Genomic DNA, 14,436 nt, shown 5'->3' on the forward strand with positions numbered 1-14,436 from the left:
CCCTTCCATGAAACCTGTTTTGAGAGCAGAAGTTATCTCAACAGAAAGAGCAATACCAGTTGTTTTGCTATCTAGGAAATCGGTTTACGAGTATGTCAATATCATCGAAAGTTGAAATGTTTATTTATGTTGGATGATATAACAAAGAATACATACTCTTCACTTTCTCGTTGTTCCAGATGACAAGTAATAAAAAGGGAAAACGTCTATAAACGCTGATAGTATAGCGATTGCACGCTCTGTGATTGACCAAAGATAGGAAAATAGTGCGATTAGCCGGCTAGGGCCCCCTTGAGACGAATGTGACATTCTTTTCGTATAATCTTTGGTGTTTTTAGATATAATTGAAGCCAATAATGACGAAGGTCACGATAAAATACTGTCTGGAAAAAATAAAATTCTAGCATCCGGTATTGTATAAGTTGACATTCTAATTGATTGCGCAAGATTCATTTGGTGATTATCAGGTTTATTTCAATGATTAGCTACGATTTCTGTTGTATTAATTTTAAACTTTTTGACAAAATCGACTTTATTAAAGTATAATATTCAACGCAAAATAAATTTTATATGTGAATTTGATTAAAAGCTATTTTTTCACAAAAATGTTGTATTTAGATGTTCTTTATTTGAAAAATATTCATCTCGATTCGAAATTTGTATTATTCTTATCCCGTTTTTATGTCTAAACCTATACAAACGCAGCGGCGCGCTGACAATGAGACACGGTGGAGTCGCATGATTGTTTGTGTGGAATTGCCTTCTAACTAAACAATGATTAATTGTTAATTCAAACCCTACTCTCAATTGTTGAGGAAGGTAATCATATGCATGGTTAAACCAAGCTAGCCACGATCGTTCCATTCGCTTTAGACAAACGACCGCGTGGTACCCCACGAATGACGCGGTTGGATTATTGACTAACAATTTTCTAAGGATAACATATCTTGCAAACAGGTGAAAGAAACCGCCCCAGACAGAGGCTGGAAAACCGGAAAGAACCCAGATTGTTGATACCGCTGATAAATGACTACCGTTCTGTTTTAATTATCACTCGCCCCACGCCCACTGTCTTACAAGAAAACCAACCCCAAGCAGTTGAAAATCTTTGCAAAGAAACACTTACCGGTGGTGTGGGAACGGCTGTGCGCTTTTCGTACTTGCTGCGTCGCTCCTGTCGCGTCTGGCATCGATTGATTTTGATGATCACTCTGAAAACGTGGAGAAGACCAAATCATGAACTATGCTAACGGCCACAACGCAACAGGTAAATAGCATCCCACTTTATTACATCGAACAATACCAGCATTATGTACTGTGGGGATGTGAAGAAAAGGAAAAAGCATTAAATTCCCCATGTATCTTCTCACCTCATTGTGAATGATGTAGAATGCTGTCTCTCCATTTCCGCTCCCGCCGTTGGCATCCTTTTCGGCGCCTTTACCTTTCCCCTTCTGCAGTGTCATTTTCAACGGCAGTCGTGGTTTGCGCTTTTCACCTCGATTAAGTTTTATCACAGTTTTTAGGGTTCCGGTGGATTCAGAATTTCGGCTTTGTTTACTGCTACTTTTGCCTCCCCCGCTGCTGGAAGATGAGCTGTAACCACTTCCAGAGCCTCCAGATGGCTTTTGAAGGCCAAGCTCCTTTCGCCGCTGTTTTTCAGCGCTGGCAGCCTGAAGGGTAAGTAATCCCAAATGCTTGAAGTGGGACTCCTTTTGCTTAGCAATATCGTCCGACTCGTCCTCGACCTCGGCTAACGAAGAAAAATCTGCGTCTTCTCTAACGGATTCAGCCATTGGAAGCTCTTCAGCCACGCTAAGCGAACATTCTTCAACAGTCTTTGATACGTTCATCTGTGGAACTTCTTTGATAGTTTCGCGATTTTCAACCGCTTCTGGTGCTTTTACCTCTGGTTTTTCTGCCGAAATTTCTTTGAAAATAGCAGTATTAGTAGAATCCTGCTCAGTCTGTACAGAGATAATACTAGGAGAGAATTTGTTATCCTCAGCAGCAGCTGTCTTTGCAGGTACAAGCAATTTTTCGCCCTTGGAAACAATGAATATCGATGTCTCGTAATCCTTTTCTACGAGTTTTTCTTCCTTAGCCACCACCATTTCTTTAAGGGGGAGAATTTCTAGTTCAGCTTTCAGTTGAACAGGCTCGACATTGCTGTCATCCTTGGTCTGATTGGATTCTTTTTTCAGAAGGGTGATGGCGGGAAGATTTTCTAAAGTTATCGTATTAGTTACGATTGGTTCAAGCTTGGGCGTATCATTAGTTGTAGGTTGCTCGACAAAATCAATTGACTCCGACGAGGTAACAGAAAGTACTAAATGAGAATCAGCTGATGTAAGGCTGAGGGTTGTAACGGTTGTCGACGGAATTACTTTTTCCACAACCGAAACAACATCACTCTCATGCTTAGGACTATTTTGCTTACCGACTGGCTCAGTTGTTCCAGGGGACAGTCTGTTAACATTTTGCTCTTGCTTTACAGTACTATCGTTGGGTTGTTTGTCTCCGGTTTGTTTTTGTTTTTCATGTTTGAGGCGTTCCGCACGAAGTTTCTCCTCACGCACTTTTTCTTCGACGCGAAGTTTCTCTTGTCGCAATTTTTCCTCCTTTATCTTCTCGTCTTCTTTTCCCTTATCCTTTGAGTTGCGAGCCTTCGGTTTTGACTCTTTACCCGAAGATTTACATTTTTGAGTATTTTGTTTCCCTGATCGTTCCCCATCGGAATCAGAGCGAGAGTCTAATTTTCTTAGTATACTATCCACTTTACAACTTGTATTAAACAACGAATCTTTATCATTTGAACCGTCCGAAAGAGGCGATTCGTTACCAGAGTTGATACCATAACTTGGAATCACTACCACAGGCGGTACTTTATTTTGCTTTTCACTACTTCCTACGATACCGATAATTTCCTTCAGCTTATCAACTTCCATGAGTTCACTAGTCAACACAGCACTATCTGCATTATCCTCTTTGCTTTCTTCGGGTTCAATTTTTTCTTTTTTAATCACAACCGATTGAGTATCGCTTTTAAGCGATGTACTGCCATTGGCCGTCACTACACTTTCACTTTCTTTATCCAATTTTATTTTTTCTTGAACTTGCACAATTTCACCCAATTTAGGATCTTTTTCGATTCCTAGATTATTTTCCAAGAAAGCAGGTTCACTGTAGAATTCTTTCACGCTTATTTCAGAAACACCTTCACTAATAAGCTCAGGACTTAACGACGAGTCCTTTTCCAATTCGGTACTAGGCGTCTCCTTTGATGACGTTTCTGTGTCGATGCTCAACGGAGCGGCCGTTGGTTCATCGGTATCCATTGGTTCGACTTTAATTTCAACTGGCGCCTTTATTTTGGGTGTTACAAAATCTTCCTTATCACGGCCGGTACCTTTTCTCTGTCGAGCGCTGCGACGCACAGTTTTTTCATCCTTACATATTGGCACGGGTGTCTTTCGCTCATTAAACGCCTCTGCCATTTTGTCAAGAATTTTAGTCTTTGTTTCGTTTTCCTCCAAAAGTTCGCGCTTGAGCTCTGACAGACTGGTGTCGTCTTTCTTGTCGTCCTCTTCCTTACAGGACGACGTATCAAGCATGCTGGTATCGGTTATATCTGAGCATTTTGAAACGGAATCTGACCGACGACGTTCCATTTTCACCACAGTGACAGTTTCTGCAGAAGAATCTTTTGGAGATTTATCCTTTGGAGTGACCGATTTTCGTTTAGATGATGGACTGTCTGTAGCGCGCGGTTTGCCATTGCGCAGACTAGTATTTTTACCTTCATCTTCTTTCACGGTCACGGTCACTTCCTTTTTGCCTTTGGCATTGATTTGTTTACGTGCGATGACCTTTTTACCCAGTACTGGTTTGCCTACAATTGGCCTAGTTTTTCTTTTGATTAGTGTAGTTTTCTTGAGTGCTGTGACAGTGGTCTTAACCTGACTTTCGCTAGCACGTACTGGCTTCTTCTTTTTTGTTGCACCCTTACCTGCGGGCGCTTTCGTATCCTTTGAGTCTTTAGGTTCTTCCTTTTCTTTCGAACCGCTAGTTTGTTCCACAGGCTCGTCCTTCGTAGCTCGTGTAGTTCTGCTACTACTACTGCTGCTCGATCTGCCAGCACTCGAATTTGCTGTGTCGGCGGTTGTCATATCAGTAATATCATCTGTTGATTGAATAGAGTCCTCGTTTGCGTTCACCAGTTGTTTCGATCTCTGCCTGCTCAAGGATGCGCGACTAGCTTTACCTTTACTTGTTGGTGTCGAAGGTGCTGAATCGCTGCCGCCGCCGAGGGACGGGGTGGGAGAGTCTGAATTCACCGATCTGGGCTTCTTTTCACGGGTTGCCATTTTGAGACGCACTGCTAGGCACAAGATCTGTGGAAAAGTGCGAGAGAGAATGGAAAATACACAGTCAGTATCACGGCTACAAACACTACAACGCGGATAGAGGTTTAATGAATTTATAAACATACTCCACTGAAGTGGCAGGAATCCGCAATCAGAAAAACGAAAACTTTGCCAATTTAACACTTATCCTTTCCGCAGCACTCCATTTGAGGGCCAACATGACAAACAAACAACATTGGAAACATATGTCCCACCGAATATAGAACTACACAGGAGCACAGATCTCCAAATTGCAAATTATAAATTTAAAAGTTGGCAGTACTTATTTTTCCTGCCCGTTCTTTGCTCTGATCGAAAAATTGTACACATACTCACACCACTCGATCAACACTAGTATCAAAGTTGCGGCTGCGACGACACTTTAGCCTGCGGCGGCACCACACACTTCGCTTTACTGCATGCAGTTTTACCCAGACTCCTGACAAACTCAATTTTTCTCCCTCTCCCGTTCTCTCATTCTCCGCAATAAAAGCCCCATAGTGCCGTGCATGAGCTGTACATCGGCGTTCAAACAGCGAGCATAAACATAAGTCACACATCTACACACAAGTCATAAGCATAAGCAACACACGCACATACGTAGAGCTTAAATCCGCGTTCGCACTCACACCACCCCATCTGCGCGTCACAACATGCCACACAATCGAACATTTGCTGACTTTAGCACATCGCATAGAGGCTCCGTTTGAATGCTGCCAACATCTACAAATCTACAAATGATCAGCACTTATGCTGCGCCCAACGTCGCTTACTGTGGACCGCTTTATGCTTATGCTTTTTATTTTCCTTCGTATGCACTCTTTCTCTCTCGTTGCATGCTTCAGTAGTGATGACTGCTATATGCGACTGCAACCACGACCAACAAAAAGCAGGAAAAGCTGCGCTACGTGCATATAGGTAGAGGGAAAAATGTTCTGTCCAACAACACAACGATACACAGCAGCAAGAAAAAAAAACCCCTCTCTACTCGCAGTCTCGCTCCCTTGTTGCTTCTCTACCCTTCGACTTCATTTGCCGGCTGCGGGACTCTCTGTACTTACATACTAGCTAGCCGACAGGGCGTTTGTCTCGCGCAGGTGAAGGGGATGATGTCGGTAAATATTATGCTGTTTGTCGTCTTTACGTGCATCATTTCTCCCTGCGTTGCGTTGCCTCACTGGGCTGCGCCAGCCTAAAAGCGGAAGCGCGAGGGTAGCAAAGCAGACAGCCACGCACCGAAATGACGCCCGGTCAGTCAAGCATACGGGGAAAATTGTCGCTTTTCCGGTAAGGTGTGAGGCAAAACCGTGGAAATTCCTTCTGAGCATCATCAGCAACCCAAACAATACTTGTGCGGGGTTCCACGTGCGGCAACAAGGCCATCAGCATGCTTTGTGGCAAAAAAATGTTACAACGGGGGCCCCAAACTTGCCAAGATTTGAATTTCATTAGTTTAAATTAACCGGCTATTCAGTTAATGAGTAAAAAAAAAAAGATGGCTTCTCTTAATGACTTTCTCTCTGTTCGCCCTATTTCCCGTCGTTGAATTCCTTCGTCAGTGTCTGTTGGAGCAGCAAACGACTTCTTTTCCTGTTCGTCTGACAATGAGAGCGATGGGATGATGAGAGGTCCGTGCGCAGAGGCTGAGCAAATTAATTAAGATAACATGGGAGTTTAGTAATTGTAATGAAGATTCTTTTTATGAGCGGGGTTTCTTCTGGCCACTAAAATCAATCAAGCGTGTCATAAAGGTGTGCGGTCGTATTAAAACTTAAAGGACGGTTGTTGCTTTTCAATTACACAGGACGACGGGACAGCCACCGAAGAATCCTGTTTAAGGTAATGATATAAATTAGGGTTTGTGAAGAAGATTCAACAGTTGAGTACAGCCGTGCATCTGTATTGAGATAAGAAGACCCTTTTTCTGCAGTATTTGTACCCAGCTAAACGATATCTGCCGAAAACAATATACGATGCATTGGGTTTTGCAATATTTTAGAAATTATCGGTTTGGCGGATCGATTTCTTCTATTGGAGAAATTGATTATTTGCAATTGTTTCGTTTCTGTTTCTCACCTACAAATGAGCGAATCATAACAAAATCTACTTCTTGTTGCTTTGATAAGTGAAAGTAAACTAAATTTATTCGAAGTTTGTTCAAATCTAACTTGAAGTAAAAAAATTGTTAACGTTGTTTTTCGTGAACGAAATTTTAAAATTTAATTTCTGTTATGTAACGTTATGTAGATGATTGCTATAAATCCGGTAAAATTTACATAAACATTAGAGAATGAAATATGTTCGTTCTGATAATTGTTCGTCATATACAATTCTCTTTCTTTTGCTTTCAGTATTTGAACACAACTCTTTATTTTGAAAAACTTTTATGAGTAATCAGTACTATATTATCGAAGAAAATTATAATTGAATTTCATAATACACCTGAATATCGTGCCATTATGCTTCACAGTATTTTGAGCAATCATAATCGTCCGAAGAAGCAAGAGTGCGAGGGATGTACTCCTTCGACAGAACGTTTCATATAACGGTACATAATCCAACAAGTTCCATCGTTTACAACTGCGTAAGCATCGACCTTACACATTGTCGTTCCAAAGGGTAGGTGAACGAGCAAGAAAAGCTTATAAATTAGGGGGAACACCGAAAACGTGTTGCGCTTGCCTGGCAGTTCGATGGATAGGACGTGGATAGAGAGCTACAGCAAGCATCCCCCTTCCAGAATTTTCCGCATGGAAGCGATGCGGTCGAGGGCGGATGCGAATGGGATGCTCATTTCTGTCGGCAACCAACATCGCAACTCATTTCCCAACTAAATATCGCAAACCGTAGGTCGGGGACGGGGGAGTACCGTTGCCATAGAACGAGGGTACGTGGCGAGACTACGAGATCGTATAAAATTGGTGCGTCGCATTTTCCATTAGACATGGAGCTTGCGTGTGTTCGTGCGTATTGCAGCAATAAAGGGGGTTTATTAGGAAGTGCACACTGTATCCATCGGAGGCTGAGCCCAAATAGATAGATGCAATGGTTGATTTTTCACGTTTTATATGCTGTAGCATTTTCATGTCGTACTAACTCAGCGAAATTTGAAAAAAATATTTCACATTTGTATTCGTGTGTGCATCGTGTTTTTGTAAGAGGCAGTAGATTCTGCGATTGAATGACACTATTAAATTCTGACCCTTCCTCAGTGGGGTGAAAAGTTTCATGCTTATTCCCTATGTCATTTTTTACTGTTCTATCTATAAAATGGCATGTGCAAAATAACACTCTCTGGTGAGTGAAATTTGTTATATTTTACAAATCATATGCCAAATAAAACTTTTCAAATTCAAACTGAAGCGTTCAAGCGCGTTGCCGAAAAGAAAAGAGAATTGATTGGTTTTAGATATGTATACCACATTCCGTAAATAACTTTTAAATGAAGTCTCAAAAAAATGTTATTTATGCAAATCTTCTAGGCTATTACATAATTTGTTAGGGCAGACAGTGTATGTATAAACAAATATTTCATAAGTCATTTTTTGATTTTTCAGTAATGCAAACCCTTTATTTAAAATAAAACATCTCAAACCCATTAGTTTATGCAGATTTTGATGATTTTGAAAAATCACAGCGAATAATTTTGACGTATAATACAGTGAAAAATTATATACATATTTCCCGTTGAGAAAAAACATAAAACTAACCCATAATTTCGATTAAGAGAACTGATGATTTCATTTTTGGTGTTAACCATAAAACTACAAGCAAAGAGCAAGTTTTGATCTAATTTTGTACAAAAACTGTGTGGAAACCACCAAATACATTAAACTAACCTATTTTAATACATCCAAACAAAGGCCTTGGCCTAGAGCGCAAACTGAAAAAAATGAAAGATTATAGCTTTTAAACCATTCCTGTAAATGTTGATAAGTAAAGATAACTTTCTCAGAGACTTGAATTAGTTTTCTCGTAAGCAAACGTAGAAGTGAGAAACCTGACTAGCAATTACTAGGCGGCTTTTTTATGCACTTTTGCATTAACTAGGGGTACCAAAATTCACGGGAATCGTTAAGAAGCTATAATATTTTTGGGGCAGCTTTGAGGTTGAGCTTTGGGGTAACTTTTTTTCGCTTTTGTCGCCCAGCGTCACAGCGCTATGCTTTTCCTTTTTATAAAACTTTTACAAATGAGGTGGTCCACGCTACTCGATGATGGTTAATTATTATTTCCGACTTAGCACAATTGTTCCTTTTTGTTTATTTTACATTTTATGATATCAGTTCTTTATGTTGACTGACGTTTCAAAAGAAACTATCCAAAAATGTGGAAAATTTGAGTTATCAGAATAATTATAAAATGAATTTCACAAAAATTTTACTTCTTGAAGATCTGCTTTTTTTTCAAAAACTACATTGTTAATTGAACGTTAATCGCGATGACGAAAAAATTTTCAAAAATCATTTCCCTGATTTTCCCTGAAATATAACATTAATTTCCCTGATATTGTTCAGCATTTTGAACAAAAAAAATGCAACGTAGATGAACGGAACTCTGATATCCCAATGAAAAATATATTCGATCGGATTCGAAACCAAACGGTAAAGTCCCTTATTAGACTTTTATGCTGAAAAAAAAAACCGTTTCAGCGCTAAAAAGCCGTTTAAAAATGAATCGCGTTTCGGTAAAAAAAATCCCTGATAGTTTTTAAATTTTCGCTGATTTCCTTGATCGAAATATGAATTCCCCGACATTCTCTGAATTTCCAGAATTTCGCCAACCTGTTGATGCTTATTAAAAAATGGTAAAATAAAATATAAGAAAGTATTTTTTGGAAAATACAACTTTTCTCTCAAGGTTGTAAGGTTGAAATTAATTTCTACAACGAAGACAGTATACCGATTGTACTAACGTTTAGACGCTGAAAATATTTTTTATCATTACACTCGGCGCAGGAGATTTGATTATTTCATATTTTTTTCAATGTATATGTTTTAAAATCCCTGGCAATCCCCTACAACTCATTTCTCAATGAATTTCTTGAATAAACATTTTCGGGCTGCAATATTTATTTCACAATCTAATACAGGGTGTGACAGAGAAAGTACAATAAAGGTTAAACTTTATCATTGATTTAATTTGTATAACTAATGAGGCGACATCCATAAATTACGTAACGCAAAACCCGATTTTAGGACCCCCACCCCCCATATGTAACGAAACGTAACGCCAACACCTACCCCCCATAAAAATTACGTAACGCTGCAGAAGGATTTCCTTGATAAAAATGCTCGTTTTTAGAGAATCTCTCCGAAGATTTTTCGTTACGTAACGTTTAACTCACCTCCCCTTCTCCCCTGTGTAACAAATCGTAACGCTCAAGGATACCCTCTCCTCCCTATGAGCGTTACGTAATTTATGGATGACGCCTGACTTTTTTTTGACAGTGTTTTTGTTTACGTTTACTTTCATGCGCTGTATCAGAACATCTGAATTGTTTTGTTCAAAATTGTATAAATGTACGTCGTAGAACTGATTAGGAGTTTGCTGCTCGCCCAAAAGAGACCGAAGGAGCTTTTTACGGGGTATGATCAGGGATGCCACATGTACAGATTAATCTGTATTTTACAGATTTTTGGCCGAAGTAACGGTACAGAATCTGTACATACAGATGTATAGATTTTTGTCGAAAAGTACAGATTTACAGATTTTTCGAAATTGACATTAATTTTTAAAAACAATCCAAATTTTATTTCATTAAATATTAAGCAAATTGAACATATTTTCAAGTCCTCACACGTTTTAAGCTAAAAATTTTGTTTATGTACCATAAAAACTTAAAAAATACAAAGTTCTTTATGTTTAAACAATACAGATTTTTTCTACAGATATTTTTGTTCCAGATACAAATGCTCAGTTTTTTTCAAGGGAAAACACAGATTTAAATGTGGCAACCCTGGGTATGATGTTATTTGGCCACAGTTTATCGAATCATAAAGTCTCTACAGGAGGGTTCTAAATACAAACATGATTAAATCGGTCTGTGCAATGATTGCCCGCTAGCCGGTACGTTTCATCGGTGTTTCGAAGGACCAGGAACTTCCCTGGGTGAATGCCAACTTTAACCGTTATGTATTCGGCAGGGTACCCGAGTACATTTTCAAACTTTATTGCTTTAAAAAACAAGGATAACCTCAACTCAGCCAGTTGAAACTTATGAAATGCTCCTAGCTAGCACAAATAAACCATTTTCCATGATCTGACAGTTTATAGCAGCAGAAGGGGTGGAATGGAGGGGCTTCTTGTTGGGGCTAGCTTGTTGGGGCTAGCTTGTTGGGGCTAGCTTGTTAGGCCAGCATCGTACCTCGAGACCAGCTGGGAGGGCTACCTATCATACCACGCATGTGATAATCGGTAGTGAGTAATTGTTATTAACCGATAATTGACTATCGATAATCGATAGTGAGAAAATTATTATTCCCCGTGTAATAAATGAACGAAAGAAATTAATTGTAAAGAACGGATGTTGCCTTGCCAAAAAAAAAAAACAGCTGCAAAAACTATTTTTTGCAAAACAATCAATGAACACTAAATTTAAAAAAAACAAGGAGAATTTTTTGTTAAATATTCTTTTATGAGACCCGAAATTATAACAAAAAGTCTGGAATAAAGAAGTGAAAAATAATACTGGTCAACAAAATGGAAAGTGCATTCCAAAAGCTCAAACCGGAAGAAAATGAAAAATAACAGCTATTCAACCATTCCTATGAATTTTGGTGCCCTTAGCCATTACCAAAACGCGTCAACTTACGTGAAAGTTCGCATAGTAATTGCTCGCCGGGTTCGTCGCTCTAACGTTATGTTTACGAGAAAACTCATTTAAGTCTCTGAAAAAAAAGTTAATGGTGAAGGATACCAATTTTTTTTTTAAGAATGGTTGAATAGCTATAATTTTTAATTTTTTTGGTTTGAGCTTTTCGAGTGCACCTGTGTTTTGATTAAGTTATAGAGCATTTTTTTAATTCCACCATTTTTACGCGGGGGATTCGTAGCGCGTAACAAAATTCCGAAATTCGCGTGAAAAAACCGTATAAATTCCGAAATCGCCATAAAAAACTGCGTAAACTGGAAATTGTTGAACCCGTGTAAAATAGACGAGTAAAAACCGTATAAAAATCATTGGAATTTAATTATTCTCAAAGTAACCGAAGTTTTAAAAATTGTATAACACTTTCAAGTGAAAATTTGTTTCACTTTTCTTTATGCAGGACTTTTTATCAAAAGTTATGCAGTAATTCTAGGTTGCAAAAAAAAGAAATTTAAAAATTTGGCTAAATATTAGTTTCTAATTTTTTTATCATTTTAATTTTCTCAATCTGAATTCAAAAAAACTTGAAAACGGATGCATTTACTGAGTTGATCATAATGAGATTTCTTCAAATTATTGCTTAAAGCGTTTGACATCATTGAAAAAAAAAAATCATTGTTAAAAATGTTGGAGTTGAAAAACGTGCTTTATGTTTTAAATTTCTTCAATAAAAAAAATATTTTTCATTTCCCCATCCTGCACTTTTCTACCAAAATTTTTATTTTAACTTCAAGTCTCATAGAAAAATAAAATAAAAAAAATCCGGCTTGAATTTAATTAGATGTTTATTTACAACTTTTTGTAGTAAAATAATATAAAAAAAAATTGAAGTTTTTTGCATTCAAGGCGACATCCATAAATTACGTAACGCAAAAACCCAATTTTTGGACCCCCACCATATGTAACGAAATGTAACGCCAGCACCTATGCCGTTCTACGCATAGTTGTCCCATGTTATTTTTGGTCGATTTTCGTTTTTTATCACCAATGAGTCTATTTTCACGTATATTTTTGAAAAACTTTTAAAAATAACATTGTTTGTTCCGAAAATCTTGAAAAACTATACCAAGTCTGTTTGTCCCATCGATGATTTTCTACACATATTTGTCCCACTAGATTTTTTCTATTCTAATTCATCCCACTAACCACTAATTCCCACATTTATAACTTGGGAAGTGCTACAGAGTACTAAAGACTTCTCCTAACAACGTTTGGTACATAACGGGTTTCAGAAATTCGGTACTGAAAATCACTTTGCTTGATTATTTAAATGCGGTACGTCCATTACTTTGTTAGGGATAACTAAGCCATGTTTGCTGGTGTAATCTAAATGCTCTTCCTTTTCGAGCATAAAAAAAGATAAACGCATGAGATTCATACTAATTGAAAGTTGTAAGAATTGTCTTTTGTGTGTAGCCAAAATGGTGAAATCCCAACAACGCTCAAATATGATAGGAATGGGCAATCTAAAAAAACAATTCCCCTTTGTAATGGTAAGTCATCCGATATTAATTCAATCAACTAAACTTTCATCTCGACTATCATTACTTGCGTTTTAAGACCACAAGATTAGCGTGATCATTTTCGTGAAAGGTTAAACAGCCTTGTATCCCCAGTACGAACTTTGTATTGGGAAACATCGAATGTACGTGGTGGGACTGATATGCGTAGAAATTACATATTGGAAGGCAAATTTCTCGGCATTATTGGCCCAGTGGGTATTTTTATGGAAAAGAGTGTTAAATCGAAAAACCTTCAATTAGATTTATTGAAAACAATCTATTGCAAGGTAAAACTGGATAGAATCCCATAATTGCATTTGTCACATTGACGCAATGCGTAAAAGTATTGTAAAACTCTAACTTTTTCTCGTTTGCATGATTTGGAACATGCGACAAATATGTGTAGAACGGCAGTATACCCCCATATAAATTACGTAACACTGCAGAAACATTTCCTTGATAAAAATACTCGTTTTTGGAGAGTTTCGCCAGAGATTTTTCGTTACGTAACGCTAAACTAAACGTAACGCTAAACCCTTCCCGGTGTAATAAATCGTAACGCTCAAGGATATCCCCCCTCCTCCCTAGGAGCGTTACGTAATTTATGGATGCCGCCCAACTAAAACATGATGGATTAAATTTTTGCCTATTTTCAGACGATTCAGCGAACTGGTAATGTACAGGACAATTGTGTACAGGACGACCCTATTGACTCTAACGGTCTCTCCCAGACTAGATTCGAACAAGCGACGACTGGCTTGTTAGGCCAGCATCATACCTCGAGATCTACTGGAAGGTTACAAGCATGACATACCATTTGTGAAAAATACTTTTTCGAGGAAATGCTTCTATTAAAAAGGAATTAACATTAATCACAGTTTCTATCGGTGACTATAGATGACATGGGAAAGGAAATAAGGAGGGGTTGTTAGTAGCTTAAGTATTCATGGTAAATATTAGTAACTAATAAGTATTGCTGAAGTACTTAATTGCTAACTTATTGGCTATAAAATCGTTGGCATGATGAAGTTAATTGATTAGGTTAGCGACGAAGTAAAAAGGAAAGAGAAAAAGAAAAGGAAAAACAGTAAGAGGAAACTAAAGAAATATCCAGAGAACGGGAGAAAGAAAGCAAACCAGTAGCGTTAGGAAGAAAGATGATAATAATGGAAACATAAGTTCGGAAAAAAGATTTTTTTTAAATGAAAAAGGAATTTTCTGTGTGTTCTTTTGCTATAAGTAAAGTGACCAGACGTCCCGCTGTTCGCGGGACAGTCCCGCGTTTTAACAAAATGTCTCGCGTAGAAAAACGTCCCGCGAAATGTCCAGCGTTCATCTAAAGTGTAATGCGCACCTTTCCAAAGTCCCGCGGTTTAAATAAAATTGGACCACCAAATGTCACATATTTTCACTGGAACGGTTGGCGGTCTCGAATTTTTTAATGCCAAATGTCTAAAAATGCATGAAACGTCGGGGTCTGGTGTTATCCCGATAGAACGACTTCCTGGGACTTAGAAATTCTTGAGCAGGACCAACGGAGAGTTTTCCGGCCCAAAAATTTCCTCAAAATAAAACCCAAAAAGTCGATTTTTTCGGTTTATTAGATAACACCGGATCTTGACGTTTTATGCATTTTTAAAACATTTGACATCAAAAA

General features: G+C 38.3%; 1 protein-coding gene across 4 annotated transcripts in view; it reads right to left on the minus strand.

The window, feature by feature from the left end:
- Window positions 1-14,436, minus strand: part of LOC129727087 (uncharacterized) — a 142,493-nt gene that overhangs the window by 19,027 nt on the left and 109,030 nt on the right. For 2 of the 4 annotated variants that reach the window (XM_055684534.1, XM_055684532.1), the window contains exons 2-3: window positions 1,371-4,394; window positions 1,127-1,211 (exon numbers count right to left, since the gene is read on the minus strand). In XM_055684534.1, the coding sequence (XP_055540509.1) occupies window positions 1,127-1,211; window positions 1,371-4,367 (3,082 nt within the window). In that variant the 5' untranslated portion in view covers window positions 4,368-4,394. Of the gene's footprint in view, window positions 1-1,126; window positions 1,212-1,370; window positions 4,395-4,492; window positions 5,043-14,436 lie in introns of those variants that run through there. The other 2 variants (XM_055684535.1, XM_055684533.1) reach the window with 2 other exon arrangements.

This window comes from Wyeomyia smithii, chromosome 3 (genome assembly GCF_029784165.1).
Source record: "Wyeomyia smithii strain HCP4-BCI-WySm-NY-G18 chromosome 3, ASM2978416v1, whole genome shotgun sequence".
NCBI lineage: Eukaryota > Metazoa > Arthropoda > Insecta > Diptera > Culicidae > Wyeomyia > Wyeomyia smithii.